Consider the following 25,445-nt stretch of genomic DNA (forward strand, 5'->3'; position numbering starts at 1 on the left):
TATCTGAGAAATTGTTTAACAGCTTGGGCATGTTCCAACTTGTCCGTTAAGGTTTCCAACGGAGGTGTTTTTCCTGTGGCAAAAAAACTTCTCTGTTCTGAAAGTTCTCTTTTATCTCATGACGTCTTGGGTCCACAGAGCCTGAAATTAGGAAGTTTTCAGCTTGAAACAACGAGACGCCGCCGCCTCAGAGCGCAGATCGCCGTCAGGCACCGTGGGCCGTCCTTACTGCGACAGTAAAACTCCAAAATGTCTTATCAGCCGTTAAAATTTTCACCGAAAACCAGCTGAATTTATCGACTGGTGTCCACTCAGTTGTGCCTTACAGGTTTTGAAAACATTTTTATCAAACAAAGCAGCAGTCTCTGAGCCATTCCTAAACAATGAAAAAATCGACGAGAGGGTGGGCCACTCCTCACTCAAAGACTGCCCACAGGCGAATGACGTAACCGACAGGCGTGAAAAAACTCTTGCATGCCCACAAGGCTTCAAGCATGTCTGATGTAATCACACGTGATTCAAATCCATATAGTTTTTGAAAAAAATAAGGTCCGTTACTTTTCTCACAGACCTCATATATGTTTTTGTTGTGTTTATAAGTGTAATAAAGGTTTACAATCAAAAATATGCAAGGAAAAAATAAAACGAAAAATAATTTTCCACAATTTATTCAAAACACACAGCAAACTATAATCAACTGTTTTGACCCTAACGACTGTACAACAAAAAGGTTCAAACAATAAACACAAATGCACATTTTGAACTATATATACAAAATGGTCTATGCATTTTGTTGTCCATTGATATGGTAAACAGTGCTTTATGCAGAGAAAGCAACAGAGTTATCCAGTAACATTCACATGCAAACTAGTGGAGCAATCCTGATAGTTACACACTCTTTGTTTGAGCACATGAGATTGTCATCAGAGGCTCTCCGTGTGCTCCTGCTTTCACTGATTTCTGTGCGTAATGGCGCAGGGTGCACTGAGTATGTACTCATTGGAGCTATTCAAATGGGTCAACTAGTAACATATCACTCCTGAAAACGATCTTTGGCTTTTCACGTGAGGTAAATCTGCCCTACGATTGGATTTTGGAAAACCATGTGACGGTGAACCAATTACGTTTGGACACTCACATTGCGCACGTCACACAGCTTCTATGAGGAGTACAAAGATGGCCGATGGCTGGCTCAAAAGTCTGCGGAGTTATCTTTTCAGCAAAAAAAGTTTTTATCTCATATCATTCAAAAGTTATTTATAACTTAGTAAAGCTTGGTCTTAGCCGTCGTATATGACGGCTTCGACCCCAGAGGTTTAGAGCACAATTTGTTGTAGTCAAAAAGTGAAGTAACATGGTTTAAGTGAAATGTTTGTAAAACAAAGCTAATGATATTGGTAGCAGTAACAGTCAAAAAGTAAGGAACAACCGATGAATAAAACATTTTCAAAGTCATCATAAAAATGTAATGGTGTCATTAAGTATTTGTATCGGTACTCGGTATCGAGGAGTACCTAAATGTAAGTACTCATACTTGTACTCAGTCTGGGAAAAAAAGTGGTATTGGTGCATCCCTAATCTCAAGGAATAAAACCGCTGCAGCACAAAGCTGCAACTGAGCCATTGCACTTCAGAATGGTAGAGTAGATCCCCGTATTAATCATCGACATCAGAGAGTAATGGTTGAGATTCTCTGTGGTAGTGCTCTTTTGCCCGAATTATGTTGGCAGTTTTAATAAGTGTGTTCATCGCCAAGCTGGACTGTCTTGGCACAGAGGGCTTCTTGATGGATGATGCAGTGCATTTTGACAGCCTTACCTCCGCTCTCCCACACCTTGGCGCATACCATAGATGCAATTCTTTTGCCCACACATCTGGCACAGCTTCAAAAATACCCTTTCCAGTTGTTGCCCTTTCTGGAGTTCTTCCTGAATGCAAAAATGATCAACTCCTCGTAAAAACATTGACAGCTGTGCAGTGTCCGTGGCATCTGCACTCTCATCACATGTAATTGAGTAAAAATTGAAAGCACAAGCTTTATCTAACTGTTTTAAGTTGTCTGACAAGTCTTCAATTCACCGCATTACTGTATTTCTGGACATGCTAACATTGTTGAAATCCTGAATTTTCTCTGGGTACCTTTTCCCCATGACTTTGAGGCACTCTTTGATGAAGTCATCACCTGAGAAAAGTTTCCTGTGTAGGGCAATGAGCTGAGCTACTTCATAACTGGCTATTGTTGCATTTTGTTGAGCTTTGTTGGCACAGGAAAAAAAAAACCTTGTCATTTGCTTCACCTTCTCTTCTCGATCGGCGGCAGCGTAGGAGGTGAAGGCCTGTTGCTTCGCCTTGTAATGCCTTCATACATTGTCCTCTTTCATCATGACAACACTTTCATTGCAAATCACACACCAACTCTGAAATTTTCTGCACTCGCTTTCAGTCTTGTGTCTGGTGTTGGTTGTGCCATTTCTGGTGACCCTGAGAATTATTTTTTTTTCTTTGTGGATTTTCTACCTTGTTCAATTGGCGACACAAAGTATTTAAACTAAAAAGTACAACACAGTTAAGCACAAATATTATGTGTGGGCTGTAGTCCATTATATTTTTAGACTTTGATACAAGCCAATTAAAAATGGATGGTGGGCTGTAGTTTGGGCACCCTTGCTGTAGGGCAATAATAATGTACCATTCTAATTACTACACCCACATACATACATACATACATACATATATATATATAATTTTGTTAAAGTGTAACTCTTTTGTTTGCTATGTTTGTAGGGGTGACATTTTTCCATTATCATTGTCTTCCCTCTGCCCCAATTATAATATTTTACAGTGCATAAGTATTAGCGGTCATTAGGCATGGTTGGCATGTGTGCATATGTTTCTCTGTACTTATGAAAGCGTGACACTAGTGTAGAGCAGAAGTGGATATTAATTTGCAATTAATCTGCTATGCTGTTTCAATGTGACATCATCCGGCCTGAACAAGCAATAAATGCCAACCTTAGCCAGAGTTTTGTATTTAGCAACACAGTAAATCTTAAAAACAGTTTGCTGTTCTTTGTACTTCACAGCACTCCAGAGCAGGAGATGGAGGAGAGGAAATGTAATTATGAGCGTTACAGAGGCTTAGTGCAAAATGACTTTGCCAACAGTAAGTATCATACACTGCACAACTGTATTTTTCACTTTTTGAAAGGTGATGCTTTATACAGCTGTGCTCATAAGTTTACATACTCGAGTAGAATTTGTAAAATGTGCATGCTTTTGAGAAAACATGAGTGATCAGATGAAACACAATTTTATGCTAAAGGGATTCAAATTCAGCTGTAAAGTGTCACAGAATTCAATTTATTTCATTTGTATAGGGCCAAATCACAACAACGTTGCCTCAAGGCGCTTCACACAAGTAAGGTCTAACCTTACCAACTGCATGATTGAGAAGTCCCCAAAGTGGCTCAATGTTATTGAGGTCAGGAGACTGTGATGTCCACTTCAGAGCATTCACTTTTTTTCTGATGTAGCCTGTGAAGGGTTGACTTGGTCTTGTTCTTTGGATTATTGTCAGGTTGAAAAATCCAGGTGCATTCTATGCGAGCTTTCTGGCTTTTAAATGCCGATTATCCTACCAGTGTTTTCTGAAAACATGCTGCGTTCATCTTTCCATCGAGTTTCACTAAATTCCCTGTTCCTTTGTAGCTCATTCCCTCAAAGCATCAGAGGCTCATCTCCATGCTTCATATTAGGGATGGTGCACTTGTTATCAACAGAACTACTAATTCTCCATTTTCAGACTTTGACCAGTACTGACCAGCATTTTCAAAACTTTGGATATCTTTTTATATCATTTCCCTTATTAATGCAGTTAGTTCACTTACCTTTTTGTTGTAGATCTTTTAGATTACATACAACTTTATTAATCCCTTAGGAAGACTCCCTCAGGGAAATTGAGGTTTCAGCAGCATTGGATAGCAGCACACAGGGTAAGAAGAACAGAGTATCCAAAGTAAAGTATAACGCAATTTTTTTTTTTAAATATAAATACCAGAAATACTGCTCACTACTGGCTACTACTGCTCCTTTCCGTCCTGTGCTCTGTCTTCCTGTTACTCCTCCTCCCCCCAAGTGAGGAGTTGTACAGTCTAATGGCCTGAGGGACAAAGGAGTTTGCCAGTCTTAGTCCTGCACTTTGGGAGGAGCAGTCTGTGGCTGAAGAGGCTCCTCTGGTTGCTGATGGTGTGCAGAGGCTGACCGACATCGTCCATAATGTCCAGTAGTTTGTCCAGTGTTCTCTTCTCTGCCACCGTCACCATAGAGTCCAGCTTCATGCCAACCACAGAACCAGCCCAACTGAGCAGTTTGTCCAGCCTGGAGATATCCTTCTTGGATGTGCTGCCCCCTCCCAGCACACCACAGTATCACGGTGTTGACCAACTGCAGCATCCTCAGGAAGTAGAGCCTGCTCTGTCCCTTCTTGTACAGGTAGTTGGTGTGCAGCTCTTTGACAGCTCTTTTGCTGTCTCAGTAGCCAGCAAAGTCAGTGCAGCCCTAGGTGAAATGTGCAGAGGTCTCACAAGAACTAAGAAACTCATTGACTCTTTATACAGAGGTAGTAATTACAGTCAGACATCTCACAAGTGTCAAAACATACCCTTAATAGCCAATTAAACCTGGGTGTTTCAGCTTGTCAGGATAAACCTTCAAAGGTATATAAACTTTTGATCAGGGCCATTTCGGTGATGTCAGTTATTTAAAAATGCCACACACAATTAAGTGATAATATGGCTCCTGACCACTATCCATAAATAAGAGGTTTTCTGCATAATAAGTCATATTTTCTAAAAACTTGACAATATTTCACAAATTTTACCATGGTATATAAACTTATAAGCACAGCTGTATCACGGTATTATTAGTTCTATACTGTTTGACTCCTTTTAATAATTACTTTATTTTCAGTAAGAGTTCCACTGACTTTCAAATTTAGTCCTTCAGAGTTAAATTATAGATGATAAACTTCACAAATCATGTTTTATATGTTTAAAAGGTAAGTGGGCAACACAAAAAGTCCACTGGTTCACACAATATGCTCACATTGTAACGATTTCCTTGGCTAAATTACATGTTCTTGTTAAAATGACTTTATAGCAAGTTATACCATATTATGAGAACATCTTGTGCCCGCATGCGGGGAACTCTGGAAGGGAATGCTGCGATTGAGGCTTCGGCTTCAGGTGTTGCTAATCCTAACAGCAATTCTAAAGGGGATGATGTCCATCCATTGTTGGAAGGTGTGGAAGGACTCTCCTCGGAGGATAGTTTTGCCACCTCTGTAGGGTGGCAGAAAAAGAAAAAATGCAGAAAGCAAAATAAAAAGAAATGGCAAGCGACTGGGGATGGCACGTCAGTGCCTGCCCCTTCGGAGGCGGGAGCTGACCATGTGCCCCTCCTTTTGTCTCGCAGGGCACCCCTGGTAAAGTTGTCATGCCCGCTAAGCGTAAGCGGGCTGTTGACTCCACGCCAGTGCTCAGCAGCCCACAAAAAAACATACAAGAGCTCTCATGTCTCTGGCGGTGGACAGAGACTTGCAGTTTATTATCTGTCCTGGTGACGATCAGCGAAGACCTCACTACTGCTAAAGCAGAGCACATTAGGGCTCGTCTGGTAAACCTGCTAGATGGTGTGCCCCCTAAGGAGGAGACACATTGGTTTAGTGAGTCTTGACTTATGCAGGGGACCTTTTGGGTAACCTGCCCAAACAAGTCCTCACTGGACTGGCTCATGAGAACTGTCTTGGAAGTTAAGGAGTGGGAGGGCCACACCTTCTTAGCTAAGAGGGTTTGAGACCTTCCAATACTCCGAAGAGTTTCTGTATTCTTTCCTGATCCCCTGCAGGAGTCCGGGATTGTTTTGCCAAGACTCCAGAGGCAGAATGCAGGCTTTCATACAGAGGTTTGGGGAGTCCTCCACACCCAACTCCAAGAGGGTGGGCAAATTCATTTTGCTTGGGGTGGACAAGGACTGGAGAATAGACTTTCAAAGACAGCAGCAAAGTTGTGAGTAGGATATAAGATGATATAAGATAACTAATGTGATTGTCTTGCCAGTCAATGTTATCCAGATTAATTTGCATCACTTAAAGCCCCTTTCACACCGGGCTCACTTCAAGTTGCGTTGTGCGGCATCATGACGATGCAGGAATGTCTGCGTCAGGTGCGCGCAGCAGGGGGGCAGAGAGGAGATGAGGACGCAGAGGAGGACCTGCAGACAGACTCAGCTGCAGCCAGTCTGTGTGCACTCTGATTTCTCTTCTAGTTTGTATGTCTTGTGCTGAGCTGCAGGTCTGTGCTCTGAGTTCTGTCATAGTTGATCTTTCTTCCTTTGACTGTGAGTTGCGCATGCGTGCAAATGAACCGCCCGTGAGTAAATATGGAGATATCTGGAGTTATACAACCCCTGGCAATAATTATGGAATCACCGGCCTCGGAGGATGTTCATTCAGTTAATTTTGTAGACAAAAAGCAGATCACAGACATGACACAAAACTAAAGTCATTTCAAATGGCAACTTTCTGGCTTTAAGAAACACTATAAGAAATCAGGAAAAATAATTGTGGCAGTCAGTAACGGTTACTTTTTTAGACCAAGCAGAGGGAAAAAAATATGGACTCACTCAATTCTGAGGAAAAAATTAATGGAATCACCCTGTAAATTTTCATCCCCAAAACTAACACCTGCATCAGATCAGATCTGCTCGTTAGTCTGCATCTAAAAAGGAGTGATCACACCTTGGAGAGCTGTTGCACCAAGTGGACTGACATGAATCATGGCTCCAACACGAGAGATGTCAATTGAAACAAAGGAGAGGATTATCAAACTCTTAAAAGAGGGTAAATCATCACGCAGTGTTGCAAAAGATGTTGGTTGTTCACAGTCAGCTGTATCTAAACTCTGGATCAAATACAAACAACATGGGAAGATTGTTAAAGGCAAACATAATGGTAGACCAAGGAAGACATCAAAGCCTCAAGACAGAAAACTTAAAGCAATATGTCTCAAAAATCGAAAATGCACAACAAAACAAATGAGGAACGAATGGGAGGAAACTGGAGTCAACGTCTGTGACCGAACTGTAAGAGACCGCCTAAAGGAAATGGGATTTACATACAGAAAAGCTAAACGAAAGCCATCATTAACACCTAAACAGAAAAAAACAAGGTTACAATGGGCTAAGGAAAAGCAATCGTGGACTGTGGATGACTGGATGAAAGTCACATTCAGTGAAGAATCTCGAATCTGCATTGGGCAAGGTGATGATGCTGGAACTTTTGTTTGGTGCCGTTCCAATGAGATTTATAAAGATGACTGCCTGAAGAGAACATGTAAATTTTCACAGTCATTGATGATATGGGGCTGCATGTCAGGTAAAGGCACTGGGGAGATGGCTGTCATTACATCATCAATAAATGCACAAGTTTACGTTGATATTTTGGACACTTTTCTTATCCCATCAATTGAAAGGATGTTTGGGGATGATGAAATCATTTTTCAAGATGATAATGCATCTTGCCATAGAGCAAAAACTGTGAAAACATTCCTTGCAAAAAGGCACATAGGGTCAATGTCATGGCCTGCAAATAGTCTGGATCTTAATCCAATTGAAAATCTTTGGTGGAAGTTGAAGAAAATGGTCCATGACAAGGCTCCAACCTGCAAAGCTGATCTGGCAACAGCAATCAGAGAAAGTTGGAGCCAGATTGATGAGTACTGTTTGTCACTCATTAAGTCCATGCCTCAGAGACTGCAAACTGTTATAAAAGCCAGAGGTGGTGCAACAAAATACTAGTGATGTGTTGGAGCGTTCTTTTGTTTTTCATGATTCCATAATTTTTTCCTCAGAATTGAGTGATTACATATTTTTTTCCCCTCTGCTTGGTCTAAAAAAAGTAACCGTTACTGCTACAATTTTTTTTCCTGATTTCTTATAGTTTCTTAAAGCCAGAAAGTTGCCATTTGAAATGACTTGAGTTTTGTGTCATGTCTGTAATCTGCTTTTTTTTTTTCTCTACAAAATTAAACAACTGAATGAACATCCTCCGAGGCCGGTGATTCCATAATTTTTGCCAGGGGTTGTACTTGATGTGGACATGTCTCTGGCAATCAGTCTGTGAGCAGGACTTATAATGTCCTTTATTTAAGACAATGATGAGAGAGTTTGAGAGGAGAACGAGGAACTGCCTGCATCCAGCCAGTTTTTTCTTTTAATTGTTCACATGTGCGCGCATGAAGGAATTGTCCGTGAGTGGACTGGAGATGTCTGGACTTTTTACTTGATGTGGACATGTCCTGTCTCTGGCAATCCGTCTGTGAGCAGGGCTGTTATGGACTTTATTTAAACACAGTTGTGAGAGAATTTAAGAGCAAGTAGCTGCAGCAGCAGTCAGGCTGCAGTCAGCATTTTTTTTCTGTGCTCTTTTTGAGCATGTAGTTTTATTGCATTGTGTACACGGTATACAACCCCAATTCCAATGAGGTTGGGATGTTGTGTAAAATGTAAATAAAAACAGAATACAATGATGTGCAAATCCTCTTCAACCTATATTCAACTGAATACACCACAAAGATGAGATATTTAATGTTCAGTCTGATAGACTTTGTTGTTTTTGTGCAAATATTTGCTCATTTTGAAATGGATGCCTGCAACTTGTTTCAAAAAAGTTGGGACGGGGGAACAAAAAACTAGAAAAGTTGATAAATGTTCATGATTGGGTATAAGGAGCATTCCCAAATGGCTCAGCTGTTCACAAGCAAAAAATGGGGCGAGGATCAACACTGTGTGAACAACTGCATGAAAAAATAGTTCAACAGTTTAAGAACAATGTTTCTCAATGTTTAACTGCAAGGAATTTAGAGATTCCATCATCTACCGTCCATAATATAATCAGAAGATTCAGAGAATCTGGAGAACTTTCTCCACGTAAGCAGCAAGGCTGAAAACCAACATTGAATGCCCGTGACCTTCGATCCCTCAGGCAGCACTTCATTAAAAACCAACATCATTGTGTAAAGGATCTTACCATGTGGGTTCAGGAACACTTCAGAAAACCATTGTCATTTAACACAGTTTGTCGCTACATCTACAAGTGCAAGTTAAAACTCTACCATGTAAAGCGAAAGCCATACATCAACAACATCCAGAAACACCGCCGCCTTCTCTGGTCCCGAGCTCATTTGTTTTTGGAAATCATGGATGTTGTGTCCTCCGGACAAAAGAGGAAAAAGACCATCCAGATTGTTACCAGTGCAAAGTTCAAAAGCCAGCATCTGTGAGGGTATGTGGGTGTGTTAGTGCCCATTGCATGGGCAACTTACACGTCTGTGATGGCACAATCAATGCTGAAAGATAAATCCAGGTTTTGGAGCAACACATCCAAGCAACGTCTTTTTCAGGGACGTCCTTACCTATTTCAGCAAGACAATGCCAAGCCACATCCTGCACGTGTTACAACACTGTGGCTTCATAGTAAAGAGTGTGGGTACTAAACTGGCTGCCTGCAGTCCAGACCTGTCACCCATTGAAAATGTGTGGCGCATTATGAAGCGCAAAATATGACCACTGAGATCCCAGACTGTTGAACAACTGAAGTCGTACATCAAGCAAGAATGGGAAAGAATTCCACCTGGAAAGCTTCACCAATTAGTGTCCTCAGTTCCCAAACGCTTATTGAGTGTTGTTAGAAGGAAAGGTGATGTAACACAGTGGTAAACATACCACTGTCCCAGCTTTTTTGAAACGTGTTGCAGGCATCCATTTCAAAATGAGCAAATATTTGCACAAAAACAAAGTTTATCAGTTTGAACATTAAATATCTTGTCTTTATGGTGTATTCAATTGAATATAGGTTGAAGAGGATTTGCACATCATTGTATTCTGTTTTTATTTACATTTTACACAACGTCCCAATTTAACTTAATTGGAATTGGGGTTATAAAAACAATCCTGTGTGATTTATACTTCGGGAACAATGGAACACAGCAGGAATCATAAATTGGCATCGGGTAACATTGTATTATGAGGGTGTGGCTTCCAGTCATGTTGAGTATTGTTGCTTTGCCCTAACTTGCATTGAAACCACTTCCTTTCTGCATCCTGTGCTTGACACAGGAAAAAATTAAACATGTTTAATTTTTGGTGTCTGACTCGCTTCATCCTTCGCGGTGTTGTGGCATTGATCTACATCGTCTCGGCACTAGGCTACATCCACATGGCGCCGTCATGACGCCGCACGACACTTATCGAAGTGGGCCCGGTGTGAAAGGGGCTTAAGGAGGCGAATGTTGTTTTGTGTGCTCGTCTCAGCAGGATGCATACAGCTGTAGCCCTAATCCAGGAACCCTGGGGTTTTTGGGATCACATAAGAGGCCTGGGTTCCCCAGGGTGTACTCTTCTGTATGATTCATGCAGTGAGAAGCCCAGATGGATTGTTGCCATGCTTCAGTGTAGAAGGGCAACGACTGCACTTGGTGTTAATACAGTGATGATGGCAATAAAACACAGGTGTTCTCAAGGAGAGGTTATCTCTCCTCTTTGCTGGTTACTTTTTATGGACAGTCTTCTCATTGAGTTAAATAATCTCAGACTGTACACCCAAGGGTATGCAGGTGATTTAGCTGTCTTTATTGGGGGATTCTGTTTGAGGACTTTTTCAGAACTCATGCAGAATGCTTTCAGGATACTAGAGAAGTGGTGTGTGTCCAACAATTTGTCTGTGAAGTCACACAAAACAATTATGGTCCTCTTCACAAATAAGAGAACTACATTTGGTCTAGTTCGACCAAAATTGGGCTATATCGAGCTAAGACTGAGTCGGTTAAGTTCCTTGGTGTCTATTTAGATAACAAACTTAACTGGAAGAGACGCATAACTGAGAAATCTCATAAGGCAATTCAAAAGTTTACAACAGTGCTGTCGTATTGTTGGACGAAGATGGAGCGTTACTCCCATTGTAATGAGATGGATCTACACTTTGGTGGTAAGACCCATACTAAGTTATGCTGCGATAGTTTGGTGCAGCATGGAGCTGCGAGGGTTATCCTGACTCATGTTCAAAGAGTAGCATACCATTGCATCACAAGTGCCCTCAAGACGTGTTGTCTCGGCGGCAGCGTTAGAAGTACTTCTGAATTTGGCCCCTCTGGACCTCTACATTGTTGGAGAGGGGTTGGTAAATGCTCGGTCCCACTTAATGATGAGCCACACAGTGGTGTGTCAGCGATTATTTAAAGAATGATCCACATTTTAAGCTATCACGTATCCTCTACTAAGGTGCATCTTTGTGCCTCTCTGTATCTCACATGTGCCAGGTATCAGCCTCAAGTGAGCCATGACCAACCTGTCATTTGAGCCCTTGTCCAGCCTCCAGTGGCTTGTTTTGCCGCATATGATCCATGTCAAGCCACATACAATCCATATCGTGGAATGTAACGTGACGTTCATGGGTTTGGTCCAAACCTCCAGCCCTCGCAGACTTGGTCCCTTTAAAGTGTGGGTTTTCAATTCGCAGCATCCATTCAAGATGTTGTCACATTTCTTTAAATGCAGTCCAAAAAAGACACTCCTGCACAGTCTGGCCAGTGTGCGCTAGGCTGCTGTTCAGCTGTGTTCCAGAGTCATTAAATGCACCAGACCAGCTAGAACCGAACCACGGGTTCCTGGACAGTCGCTTCTGCTCTTCCTCTCGCTGGCTTTATTTCTTCTGTGGCTTATACAGTCATTTTGACATCCCGATCCAACTTTTAAAATTGTGTTTGTCCACTATTGACTGCAGAATCGCTCTTTTGTGCGCCAGTGTTCTGCTTTCCTGATCAGTTGCTTCTGTGCTCCTTCTCGCTGGCTTGATTTCTTCCATGGCTTCCTGGCTTTATTTCTTCCGCGGCTTTAAACACACAGTCATTTTGACACCGTGATCCAACTTTTAATTTTGTATTCGTCCGTTATTGACTGCAAAATCACTCTTTTGTGAGGTGGCGTTTTGCTTAAATGCTCGTCTTGAGCGCGAGTCATTGCGTCAGTGCGCACACACAGCAGAGCTCATGTGATCCATTAACAAGATATTAAATCTATCATAAACATACTTTTACTGCTGCTCATAAAGAAGTAATGAACATGCAACTGTTTTACCAAGCTATTACAATAGAAACATTACAAATAATTACCTTTTAAGGTGTTCCAAATACGTTCTCCACCTCAGTGCACGAGAGAGAGAGAGAGAGAGAGACAGGAAAAAAGGCTCCATATGAAACAGTCCTCTGTGATTCCAGAAGTGATTAGAGGTGTTTTCAACTGCCAAGCTCTGACAGAAAATGATTAATCCGCTACAAAGTAATTATTTTATATACAACGTCCGGTGCACAAAGCCGGTCGAATTGTAGTGTGCAAGAGGGCTGAGCCTGTCCAAAATGGCCTGTTTGGTTCTCATAGCTGCCAGCTGCTCAGATAATGGGCTTTTAAGAGCCTCGTCCTCACCACACACGCCTCTAAAACCTCATTTGTCCTCGTGGTAACCCGTACAGAAAATGCCCCACGCTGTTGTTGCTAAATTTTGAACTTCTTGAAATTAGCGCCACGCTCAGAGATGAGTCTTGTTAGCCGAATATTCTGCGTCTGACGGCCTCTCAGAGCCACTGTTCTCCCATGATTGTTGAATACCTCCTCTCGTTCAAAAAAGAAAAACATCCTGCGTGGCTCATTATTCACTGTTCATTATTTGGTGGAACCAGGGCTTAAGGTTAGACCTTACTTGTGTGAAGCGCCTTGAGGGATTTTTGTTGTGATTTGGTGCTATATAAATTAAATAAATTGAATTGAGGCAATCTGTACATCAGTAAGGTTGCACCAGTTGGTCAAGTGGCAAAGACAAGCAGATTACACTAGAAGTCTTTCAGAAAGCGCTGTAACTAGGTTTAAGGATATGATTCCTTCTTTATGTTCTCTAACACAGTGCAGAGTAGCTGCCTAAACTCTGTAAGTGAGATAGAGTATCTCGTCAATAGTTTTACATCCTTATTGAAGACAACTTTGGATGCTGTAGCTCCTCTGAAAAAGAGAGCTTTAAATCAGAAGTGCCTGACTCCGTGGTATAACTCACAAACTCGCAGCTTAAAGCAGATAAGTTGGAGAGGAAATGGCGTCTCACTAATTTAGAAGATCTTCACTTAGCCTGGAAAAAGAGTCTGTTGCTCTATAAAAAAGCCCTCCGTAAAGCTAGGACATCTTACTACTCATCACTAATTGAAGAAAATAAGAACCCCCCCAGGTTTCTTTTCAGCGCTGTAGCCAGGCTGACAAAGAGTCAGAGCTCTATTGAGCTGAGTATTCCTTTAACTTTAACTAGTAATGACTTCATGACTTTCTTTGCTAATAAAAGTTTAACTATTAGAGAAAAAATGAGTCATAACCATCCCAAAGACGTATCGTTATCTTTGCCATAGGTATTAAAGGCACTGTGATACCGGTATTTGGTTAGACTCTTTCTCTCAGATTGTTCTGAGTTATTTTCATTAGTTACTTCATCCAAACCATCAACATGTCTATTAGACCCCATTCCTACCAGGCTGCTCAAGGAAGCCCTACCATTATTTAATGCTTCGATCTTAAATATGACCACAGGCTTTTAAGGTGGCAGTAATTAAACCATTACTTAAAAAGCCATCACTTGACCCAGCTATCTTAGCTAATTATAGGCCAATCTCCAACCTTCCTTTTCTCTCAGAAATTCTTGAAAGGGTAGTTGTAAAACAGCTAACTGATCATCTGCAGAGGAATGGTCTATTTGAAGAGTTTCAGTCAGGTTTTAGAATTCATCAGTACAGAAACAGCATTAGTGAAGGTTACAAATGATCTTCTTATGGCCTCAGACAGTGAACTCATCTCTGTGCTTGTTCTGTTAGACCTCAGTGCTGCTTTTGATACTCTTGACCATAAAATTTTATTACAGAGATTAGAGCATGCCATAGGTATTAAAGGCACTGTGCTGCGGTGGTTTGAATCATATTTATCTAATAGATTACAATTTGTTCATGTAAATGGGGAATCTTCTTCACAGACTAAAGTTAATTATGGAGTTCCACAAGGTTCTGTGCTAGGACCAATTTTATTCACTTTATACATGCTTCCCTTAGGCAGTATTATTAGACGCCATTGATTAAATTTTCATTGTTACGCAGATGATACCCAGCTTTATCTATCCATGAAGCCAGAGGACACACACCAATTAGCTAAACTGCAGGATTGTCTTACAGACATAAAGACATGGATGACCTCTAATTTCCTGCTTTTAAACTCAGATAAAACTGAAGTTATTGTACTTGGCCCCACAAATCTTAGAAACATGGTGTCTAACCAGATCCTTACTCTGGATGGCATTACCCTGACCTCTAGTAATACTGTGAGAAATCTTGGAGTCATTTTTGATCAGGATATGTCATTCAAAGTGCATATTAAACAAATACGTAGGACTGCTTTTTTGAATTTACGCAATATCTCTAAAATTAGAAAGGTCTTGTCTCAGAGTGATGCTGAAAAACTAATTCATGCATTTATTTCCTCTAGGCTGGACTATTGTAATTCATTATTATCAGGTTGTCCTAAAAGTTCCCTGAAAAGTCTTCAGTTAATTCAAAATGCTGCAGCTAGAGTACTAACGGGGACTAGAAGGAGAGAGCATATCTCACCCATATTGGCCTCTCTCCATTGGCTTCCTGTTAATTCTAGAATAGAATTTAAGATTCTTCTTCTTACTTATAAGGTTTTGAATAATCAGGTCCCATCTTATCTTAGGGACCTCATAGTACCATATCACCCCAATAGAGCGCTTCGCTCTCAGACTGCAGGCTTACTTGTAGTTCCTAGGGTTTGTAAGAGTAGAATGGGAGGCAGAGCCTTCAGCTTTCAGGCTCCTCTCCTGTGGAACCAGCTCCCAATTCGGATCAGGGAGACAGACACCCTCTCTACTTTTAAGATTAAGCTTAAAACTTTCCTTTTTGCTAAAGCTTATAGTTAGGGCTGGATCAGGTGACCCTGAACCATCCCTTAGTTATGCTGCTATAGACTTAGACTGCTGGGGGGTTCCCATGATGCACTGAGTGTTTCTTTCTTTCTTTCTCTTTTTGCTCTGTATGCACCACTCTGCATTTAATCATTAGTGATTGATCTCTGCTCCCCTCCACAGCATGTCTTTTTCCTGGTTCTCTCACTCAGCCCCAACCAGTCCCAGCAGAAGACTGCCCCTCCCTGAGCCTGGTTCTGCTGGAGGTTTCTTCCTGTTAAAAGGGAGTTTTTCCTTCCCGCTGTCGCCAAGTGCTTGCTCACAGGGGGTCGTTTTGACCGTTGGTTTTTTTTTTACGTAATTATTGTATGGCCTTGCCTTACAATATAAAGCGCCTTGGGGCAACTGTTTGTTGTGATTTTGCGCTATATAAATAAAATTGATTGATTGATTGATGTCAGTCATTCCTTAATCAGGGAAAGAATATCAGCAGGTCTTCATCTTATTACTTTCCCATGTGTTAGCATAGGAAAAAGATATTCTTTTTTGAATACATTTAGCACAGTGATAAAAGGGAGAGAGTCATAGTTAGACCAAGCACTGAACACAATTTTTGAAAATTCGTTCAATGCTAAAGGATTGAGATTTTTTTTTTTTTCCCAAGATTTTTCCTGACTTTGACCTATGACCTTCAAAATGTAATCAGTTCTTGCTCAGGATATGAATCCTCTAAAAAAAAAAAAAAAAAATCATCATGATATATGAAAAATTGTTCACAAACAGATGAAAAAAATCACTTCCTCCCAACTTCGTTGGCGGACCAGGCGGCGGTAATGATGTAATTTTAACAGCAAGTCGTTGGCACGGGCTAGGTCAGCAAGGCTGATGCCAACTTCATACAAACAAACAAACACCTCCGTGTTGGAAGTCTCACAGGACAAGTTGGAACATGCCCAGCTGTTAAACAATTCCTCGGATACTCACTCGACTGAAAAGCCACCGAAAGCCGTCTGAATCTTAGGAATGGTTTCCAACACGGAGGTGTTGTTTGTCCCGCGCCATGAGAGGCTGCGTCGCGACGTGCGAATCCGTCCGCACGTCTTTCATTACAAAATCTCCTTTAACAGTGGAATGTGCCGATAAAGTGCTGATCCCAACCTCTTCTGAAACTTCTCTGCTAGTCACACAACGTCCTGCATCAACAGAGCCTTAAATTTGAAAGTGATCTGCTCGTTCCAGCCTGTCGATGGCCGCTCGGGGCATGGTGCGCCCTCCGCCGCTGTGGGCCGTTTTTAATCCAGTTTTAATGGTCCTTAATCCATGTGATACCGATAGAATCTTCTTCGAAAGCCATCTGAATCTTCCAAATGGTTTCCATCTGGCTGCCTGGCAGAGTTTCTGAAAATATTTTCATGGAACAAAGCGGCAGTCGCTCCGCCATTCCTAAACAATAAAAATCCGACGAGGGGGGTGGACCAGTGCTCACTCAAAGCCTGCCCACAGGCGAATGACGCAACCGACAGGCGTGAAAAAACTCACGCATTGCCACGAAGGTTCAAGCTTGTCTGATGCAGGCTTTATCTCTGATGCTTTTTGAACAAGAAACTTAAAGGGGATTTCATTACTTACCTGCATTGGAGCTGGATTAAACTTGCGTCTTGTTATCCTAGATGGGCCTCAGGAACTGTATAGGTGCAAAACTACATCTTGTATTAACCTGATCTGATCAGATTTTTTTTATTTCAACAGAAAATAAGTTTGTTCAAGTCACAAGTTTCAGAGATGTGCATGTCATAACAAAGGAGCTAAATGTCAGAATTTGGATGCAAAGGCTCATTAGATTAAATGCATGAATTAATTACAATTTTAAAGGGCTGTAGTTTTAAAATTATTGCAGAAATGGACCTAATATTTGGAATTTCTCTGTGCATCTGGTATAGGTGCACCTTTGAATTTTATTTTCAGGGTAATCACTGGTTCTAGCATCTGGTTGATGTGTTGCGGAATAATTCTAGTTTTGAACTTATACAATAAATGTGTACTTCATGTGATTGTTGTAGTTAACTCTGTTTATTTTGCAACTATTTGTGGTCTTAAACTTCCTTTTGTTTTGCTGCAGTCTCCGAGGAGCAGTGTTTGTACCAGATCTACCTTGATGAGCTCTATGGCGGCCTGCAAAAACCAAATGAGGATGAAAAGAAAAAGTATGTCTCATTTGACACGTGATTGTCATTATTGGTTGATTGTTGATTTTACTGTAATTTTTTTTCATTTTTATAAATAATCCCCATTGTTTTTGCACAGGTCGTCAGACAAGAAGGCCAGCATTGGTTATACTTATGAAGACAGCACTGTAATGGAGCCCGACCCTCAGTCAGACAAAGACGATGACAACTCGGACAACAGTGAATCTGAAGAGGATGAAGGCATTCCTGATATTGGTTAGGAAATCTGATTACTGATAACATTTTCATCCCTCAGTAGACTTCCAGAGACTTGTACAATGCTATATACTGCATATATCTATATTATAGTAGCCAAGTGGCCTCTGTGTGCGTGCGTGCGTGCGTGGGTGTGTATGGCTTTGATCACGCAAAAACCAGGGAGAGCTGACATTTGCAGTTTGGTTTGCTTATGTATTTTGGGTCAAGGATGAATGCTGTGAAAACGGAAAGCTGATAGGACAAATATTTTTGGAGAAATTAGCAATTTAGCTAACCAGTAAACAATGGTAATTGTGCTGCAGTGCACCATGGGAGTTCGAGAGTTTGGGGTTTTAAATGTTATTGTGGTTCATGTTAGTTTAACAGTGTTAGTGTTATTAATTTATTGTGTTTTTGTAGTTGAACTGGTTTCGTCGGTTTAGTTAAGTCTCATGTTGCTGTTACCATGGGTGAGTTAAGTTTCATGTTGCCAGTACCATGACGAAAACTGTAGTGTGCTTGATGTCTTCCGCTATCGTCTTCATTTCTGCCCATAGAAAATTTGGAGCACCTGCTTTTGGCAGAATGCGGGAAAGACAAAACGCTGTGTATGTGTGCCTGTGTGGGGGGGGGTCATCGAGCCACTCATTAGATTTGTTCCTGTAGCAGAGCCCGTTCTGCATCCGTTAGAGAAATCAACTAATCCAGCCGCATCTCGGACAGAGAAAAAGAGAAAACAGAATGCACTGTAGGTGGGTTGGACATACTTCACTTTTGACACGAAATCAGAATGATGTGTTTCTTGTCTCACGCTGAGGTTTCTTTGCCTGATTGCTGCATCCAGACTCCCAGCATTTCTGGTTTCTGTGTACTTCTGCAAAAGACTTTTAACAGCACATCTGGAAACACTTGTCTAGCTTTACATTCTACCATGGTGTAAGGATCCATCTTTTGCCAACAATCTTGAATAGTTTAATCTTGTTAGTGAAATGTATGTTTTGTATTTGATGTTCCTCACCCAGTCTCATTTCTATGTCACAGCCGTTTGATTTAATGATTGTATTTCACTCATGTTATGTTATGTTAACTTTGACACGTCTTTGGTGTAATTGTTCAGAATATGCACTGAACTACATCCCCTTGACTGCACAATTGTACCGAGTAGAATTACTGCTGTTTTAGAGGTAGTATGTGGTAAGTAAGTCCCTTCGGCTGCTCCCTTGTTTTTGTACTTGGGGGTTGCCACAGCCACTTGGCCACCACCCCTACAGAGGTAGTATGTGGTCATTGATAAAATTATTCATGGCACTATATATATTTCTTAAAGCATCCTCAGTGATACTTTGTGTTAGATGGGCTGTGCATTGCCTTTGTGAGTCAGCATTTACACTCAACAAAAATATAAACGCAACACTTTGCTCCCATTTTGTATGAGATGAACTCAAAGATCTAAAACTTTTTCCACATACACAATATCACCATTTCCCTCAAATATTGTTGACAAACCAGTCTAAATCTGTGATAGTGAGCACTTCTCCTTTGCTGAGATAATCCATCCCACCTCACAGGTGTGCCATATCAAGATGCTGATTAGACACCATGATTAGTGCACAGGTGTGCCTTAGACTGCCCACAATAAAAGGCCACTGTGAAAGGTGCAGTTTTGTTTTATTGGGGGTGGGGGATACCAGTCAGTATCTGGTGTGACCACCATTTGCCTCATGCAGTGCAACACATCTTCGCATAGAGTTGATCAGGTTGTCAATTGTGGCCTGTGGAATGTTGGTCCACTCCTCTTCAATGGCTGTGAGAAGTTGCTGGATATTGGCAGGAACTGGTACACGCTGTCGTATACGCCGGTCCAGAGCATCCCAAACATGCTCAATGGGTGACATGTCCAGTGAGTATGCCGGCCATGCAAGAACTGGGACATTTTCAGCTTCTAAGAATTGTGTACAGATCCTTGCAACATGGGGCCGTGCATTATCCTGCTGCAACATGAGGTGATGTTCTTGGATGTATGGCACAACAATGGGCCTCAGGATCTCGTCACGGTATCTCTGTGCATTCAAAATGCCATCAATAAAATGCACCTGTGTTCTTCGTCCATAACAGACGCCTGCCCATACCATAACCCCACCGCCACCATGGGCCACTCGATCCACAACATTGACATCAGAAAACCGCTCACCCACACGACGCCACACACACTGACTGCCATCTGCCCTGAACAGTGTGAACCGGGATTCATCCGTGAAGAGAACACCTCTCCAACGTGCCAAACGCCAGCGAATGTGAGCATTTACCACGAACTGGAGTCAGGTCGAGACCCCGATGAGGACGACGAGCATGCAGATGAGCTTCCCTGATACGGTTTCTGACAGTTTGTGCAGAAATTCTTTGGTTATGCAAACCGATTGTTTCAGCAGCTGTCTGAGTGGCTGGTCTCAGACGATCTTGGAGGTGAACATGCTGGATGTGGAGGTCCTGGGCTGGTGTGGTTACACGTGGTCTGCGGTTGTGAGGCTGGTTGGATGTACTGCCAAATTCTCTGAAACGCCTTTGGAGACGGCTTATGGTAGAGAAATGAACATTCAATACACGAGCAACAGCTCTGGTTGACATTCCTGCTGTCAGCATGCCAACTGCACGCTCCCTCAAATCTTGCGACATCTGTGGCATTGTCTGTGTGATAAAACTGCACCTTTCAGAGTGGCCTTTTATTGTGGGCAGTCTAAGGCACACCTGTGCACTAATCATGGTGTCTAATCAGCATCTTGATATGGCACACCTGTGAGGTGGGATGGATTATCTCAGCAAAGGAGAAGTGCTCACTATCACAGATTTAGACTGGTTTGTGAACAATATTTGAGGGAAATGGTGATATTGTGTATGTGGAAAAAGTTTTAGATCTTTGAGTTCATCTCATACAAAATGGGAGCAAAACCAAAAGTGTTGCGTTTATATTTTTGTTGAGTGTAGTTAAACATAAGATTTTGCCTAACTATAATCAGTACATGAATGAAATCAAAGCATGGGTTCAACTTGCTTGAAAAGGATTTTGATGCATGAAATGGTTTATATGGGGTTTGTATTCTCTCTACATACAGATGTGGAGGTTGATGTTGATGAACTGAACCAAGAACAAGTATTGGACCTGAACAAAATAGCGACCTCATTTGGAATGGCTGAAGGAGACTTTGTTAGGTATCACTTCAGTAATTATACCAGATTTTTTTGTTTCACATTCCCCCTGGAGACAGGTACACCCTGCATTTTTGTAACAATGTGGGGTATTTACTTTTGTAATGCACCATCATTAGAGCGCTATCTTTTAGTAATGTCAGTTACTCCAGTATTAAATTGTGTACAGCAACAAAAAAAAAGCAGGAATCTTGGGTTTGTAAATTTGATGTACCAAATATCTGAAAAATTACATCAAGTTAATCATTCTAATTAAAACGTACAAATGTTCATGTTATTTGAGGTATTTGTCCTCCACCCCCTCCCCCAAGCCCACAGTGAATGTGGTCATTAAGTTTAAACATTTTCTTGTTTTACCAGAATGCTGAAAAAAGACAAGGAGGAAGTTGAAGCTATAAAACATGCCAAGGCCCTGGAAGCGGAGAAAGCCATGTACTCTGTAAGAGACTTTATGGAGAATTTATTTTTTCACATGGTGGTGGTCTTGATAGATTTGTTACATGATGCATCTGATAATTTCAGGGCCGCCGCTCTCGCAGACAAAGGAGAGAGTTCAGAGAGAAGAGATTGAAAGGTAGACAAATCAGTCCACCAAGGTAAATTTATCCAGTGTTTCTATTTGGCATCAGGCCTACAGAGGTGAAGGTGTTTCGGTTAGTTCTGGAATTTCATGTATGTATGTGGTGGTGGTGGTGGTGTTTTGTTTGTGTGTGTGGTGACTTGATGTATTTTTCTGGCAACTAAAGACTAGTCCTTCTCTTCTGATAGTGGTGTAAAAGTGATTAACTGCATTGATTTTGATCCAGTTGTGGTAAAATCACACTGAGTGGAGTTAAAGCAGCAGTGTGTGAACATTTAGTCATGAACGCAGCCTGTAAAAACACGAGCCCTGCTTCAGTGATGTTCCTGCGGCTGCGTGGTGCAACTTTTCCACATTGATTTTCTCAAAAGCCGCATTTTTAAATCTATTCAACAAATCCAATACATATCACCCCAATAAAGCTGTTGTTTTTTTTTGTTGTTTTTGTTTTTTGATGTCAGTTAAATTTGATTCACACAAAAGTGCATGCTTCCTCTTGCTTCATCTGCGAGGTGGAGTGAGCAGCCAGTGTTTGATTAGCACGCAGCTCTGTGTATTTAAAAAAAATAAAAAATACACGGACACACTGCTTCACTTTTAGTGTGCCATAAGTCTCTTTTAGATCATCAGTGGTGTGCATCTGTCTCTCTGTTTGATAGCATGGACTTGTGGAGCTGATAACAGTCATTGCTTTTTGGTCGACCAAATTTAATTTCACACCAAGAGCAGTCAGTGTGATATATGATTTGCTGTACTGACTTTACCTGGCGTAAAGTTGAACAGTTACATTATTAAAGAACACGATGAAGCATGTCACATCTGTTTGTTTACAACATAGATGACAATGAAAATGAGTCATTTTCTGTCGTGATTAAAGTTAATATGTAAGAGTCAACACCAACAAAAATTCTTTAAAAAATTAAGGTTAAAACATGCTTACATTCTTAGATTAAGAGATCCAGGAAATTGTAAAAATGTGACTGACGCACAGGTATATTCTCATTCACAGCTGTTAACACCCACAAGAATACAAGGAAACCGAAGTCATATTCCTTGTATTCTTGTGGATACTTGGTGACTAAAGGCTAATCTGATTCTGAATATTTATACACATCTCATAAAGAATAAGGTCATATATTTTATCAAATTGTTGTGTTCATATTTGTCACAGATGAACCATTCTGTTGTAAAAGGCAATGAGTGATGCCAGTAGAAAGATTTCAGTCAAGCTTTGACCACATTTCCTTGTTATGAATATTATGTGCTACAGAATGAAAATACCTGCATGTTTGATCAATCTATTGTTGTTAGTGAATCTGTGAGAGGTATGAATTTTAATATTTTATGAAACATTTGGTCATATTTCTCTGAGTTTTGTTTATTGATTTTGAACTGAACTTGTTCATGAATTTTGCTCCCACAGTGCATCAGAATGTATCGCAGACCATGTAGATTTTCAAAAAAATTATGCAGCTGAGATTCACTGCCCACAAATATCCATCCATTTTCTATCTTTGCTTACTCCAGGGAAGGGGTAATAGGGGACTGGAGCCTATCCCAGCAGTCATAGTGCAGGAGGCAGGGTACACTGTGAACAGGTTACCACTCTATCATGGAGCCACATACAGACAAATAACTGCATTCACACCTGCACACACAGCTACAGACAATTTAAAGTTTCCGATTCAACTTGCATGTCTTTGGAAGTGGGAGGAAGCCAGAGCACCCAGAGGGAACCTACACAAACATGATCCCATGACCTTCTTTGCTGTGAGGTAACAGTGCAAACCACTAAGCCACCATGTTACTGCCCACAAATATTGCAACAAAAAGTTAAGGTTTTTTTTTTTTTTTCTCCAGACCTCACTTTCATCACTGCACTTAACATTAGTGCACAGAAAAGTATGAAGAAATAAAAACACATTTCTCTGTTTTCCAGCTATGCCAGGAGAGACAGCCCGACCTATGATCCCTACAAACGGTGAGTTGCATTGCTTTGCTTTGTGTTTTTGGATTCCTTGTTTTTAATTCTTGGCTCTGTCGACCTTTTTGAACTTTTTCTTTGTCAGTAATGATGACTTTATTTCTCTCAGGCCACAGTCAGAATCTAGCTCTGAGTCACGATCTCGGTCTCGGTCTTTGGGTCCAGAAAAGATAACCTTCATCACAAGCTTTGGAGGCAGTGATGATGAAGCTACAGCACCAACACAAACAACTGCTCCTCATTCTGGCAGTGCTCCTTCCAACATGCAGCACCCCGCAGGTCATAGCAGGGGCTCCCGGTCGGTAACTTTCCCCCATCCTGGCTTGTTATTGGCATTTCCTCTTAGTCATTTGTCCCTTGAAATGGCTACAGCATTAAAGGCAGAAGCGATACTGAGTAGATTTTTGTGGTAGGTGAGGTGGATCACAGTATCCACTTATAGTATAGGCTTGCGATTGTTCAATTTTATCTTCAACAGTGTGGAAATGTCATTGCGAAGATCTGCTCTGTAGTTATGCAGCCCATTATGTTGTGCATGTATTATGCTGCATTCACATTGGTGTGTGGCAGAGGGAAACATAATGTTGCATTCTTTTCAATAAGAGGATAAAGGAAGAGACAATCACTAGGAACTAGGAGCCGAATAGAATCGTCTATCTGGGATCGGATCGATCCAATCCCTAATTTTGTTTGTCTAAAAACAAATGCACACTGTTCCTTATAATGTTAATCAAGAAATTATCTCAACAACAGATACGTTATTTTAATTTACAGATGAACATCAAAGGTTTCTAAAGAGTCTCTTTTTTTTTAATTGAAATGATTTTAATTAAGTTTTCTAATCTAAGAAAATTTGACCTTCAAAATGTACAGTAGTCAGAAATTAATCTTGACGTAAACACACATTTGTAAGGATTTTAAGGTGGCCAAGAATTTGAAAACGGAGATTATCAATAGCTACAAAGCTTCTGTCAAAACTAGGAAAACTCAGAAGCGAGTGAAGGTTGAACAAGTTGATTCATTAATGTGCCATAAATACTCTCAATTGTTCAATATGAATTGATACTGAGAATGATTATTTTTGAGTTCTTTGAATTGTCATTTCCTTTACTGTGTACTGGGAGACACAGTGTGTGTTTTTTGAATTAAAGACTGGTAGCACAATACAAGTTGTGTGAAAAGACTTGGGTAGGAAAACTGACCTGACCCATCAAAAAATTGCATTTTTTTTTTTTTTTTTTTTTTTAGTGGGTAAATAGAGTTGAAAATGCACCAGAATGCATCTGAGATTTCAGATTTTTTCTGGGGGAGAACCCCAGACCCCCACCAGAGGCTTCGGGCCTTCAGCCCTGGCCAAACATTTTCAGGTTCTCCCCCCCCATGACCCACTTTAATCACTGGCAAAATTGCAGGTAAAAGTGACATGGACAAGAGCAAGTTTATTTGTGCATTAAATCAGCAGAGTTGTGATTAAGTTTTAAATAGACACAAACCACTGAGACTTTCTTCATTTGATAGGTTTATCATTAGTCTTGGTCTTGATTGTTAAAACTATCATAGTTTTTATTTTAAATTTGATTTTATTTTAGTTTTTGGGCTTTGTTGTGATTTGGCATTATATAAATAAATTGAATTAAAATGACTATTTGGCAGTTTTCGAATTTCTATTGAAAAAGTTTTCCTGTGTGCGAAACAAAAGTCACACCATCTTTCAAGACCATGTTTATCGTGATTTCTTTCCATATATATGTCGCACCGGACTATTAAATTGCAGAACCTCTTACACGTGTTAAACAGCCTGTCACTTTCACTTACAAAACTTGCCAAATCAACATTTGAAATAAATATCTTGCGGGGGGGATTTGATAGAATTTTTTTTAGTCATTTCTTCCAGCCTTACCTCCTGGTCTCTGCTGGTGCAGCTGACAGTGATTTTGTCATAACTGCTATGACAACAGTGGTTTTGTCTACCATCAACATGTGAATGCAGCATTTGAGAAAATGTTTTTATTTAGTAATAATCTGTCATATGCATTTACACATTCAAGATTGTGCATGATGACTTATAGGAATACAATGAGTAGAACAATCTACGTACATGCAAATCAATGAAATGTGAAATTTTAAAATTCGGTTATTTATTCAGCCTTTAACATTTGACCATGAGCCAGTAAGATCAATTATGCTAGAATTAGGCTA

General features: G+C 40.8%; 1 protein-coding gene and 1 long non-coding RNA gene across 4 annotated transcripts in view; one reads left to right on the top strand and one right to left on the bottom strand.

The window, feature by feature from the left end:
* The window catches only part of clasrp (CLK4-associating serine/arginine rich protein), a 78,349-nt gene that overhangs the window by 27,068 nt on the left and 25,836 nt on the right, over positions 1–25,445 (top strand). For all 3 annotated transcript variants that reach the window (XR_004560124.1, XM_034168337.1, XM_034168338.1), the window contains exons 5-12: positions 3,084–3,163; positions 17,175–17,259; positions 17,360–17,496; positions 20,589–20,685; positions 21,043–21,121; positions 21,205–21,278; positions 23,202–23,243; positions 23,356–23,544. Coding sequence is in view for 2 of the 3 variants with exons in the window: in XM_034168337.1 (XP_034024228.1) it covers positions 3,084–3,163; positions 17,175–17,259; positions 17,360–17,496; positions 20,589–20,685; positions 21,043–21,121; positions 21,205–21,278; positions 23,202–23,243; positions 23,356–23,544 (783 nt within the window). In the remaining variant the exon portion in view is untranslated. The remainder of the gene's footprint in view (positions 1–3,083; positions 3,164–17,174; positions 17,260–17,359; positions 17,497–20,588; positions 20,686–21,042; positions 21,122–21,204; positions 21,279–23,201; positions 23,244–23,355; positions 23,545–25,445) is intronic.
* LOC117508555 lies at positions 10,132–25,426 on the bottom strand. The gene is made up of 3 exons (XR_004560125.1): positions 25,288–25,426; positions 12,140–12,148; positions 10,132–10,143 (listed from the first exon to the last, which is right to left on the bottom strand). It is a non-coding gene; the product is annotated as an uncharacterized LOC117508555 (long non-coding RNA).

This window comes from Thalassophryne amazonica, chromosome 4 (assembly GCF_902500255.1).
Source record: "Thalassophryne amazonica chromosome 4, fThaAma1.1, whole genome shotgun sequence".
NCBI classification, from domain to species: domain Eukaryota; kingdom Metazoa; phylum Chordata; class Actinopteri; order Batrachoidiformes; family Batrachoididae; genus Thalassophryne; species Thalassophryne amazonica.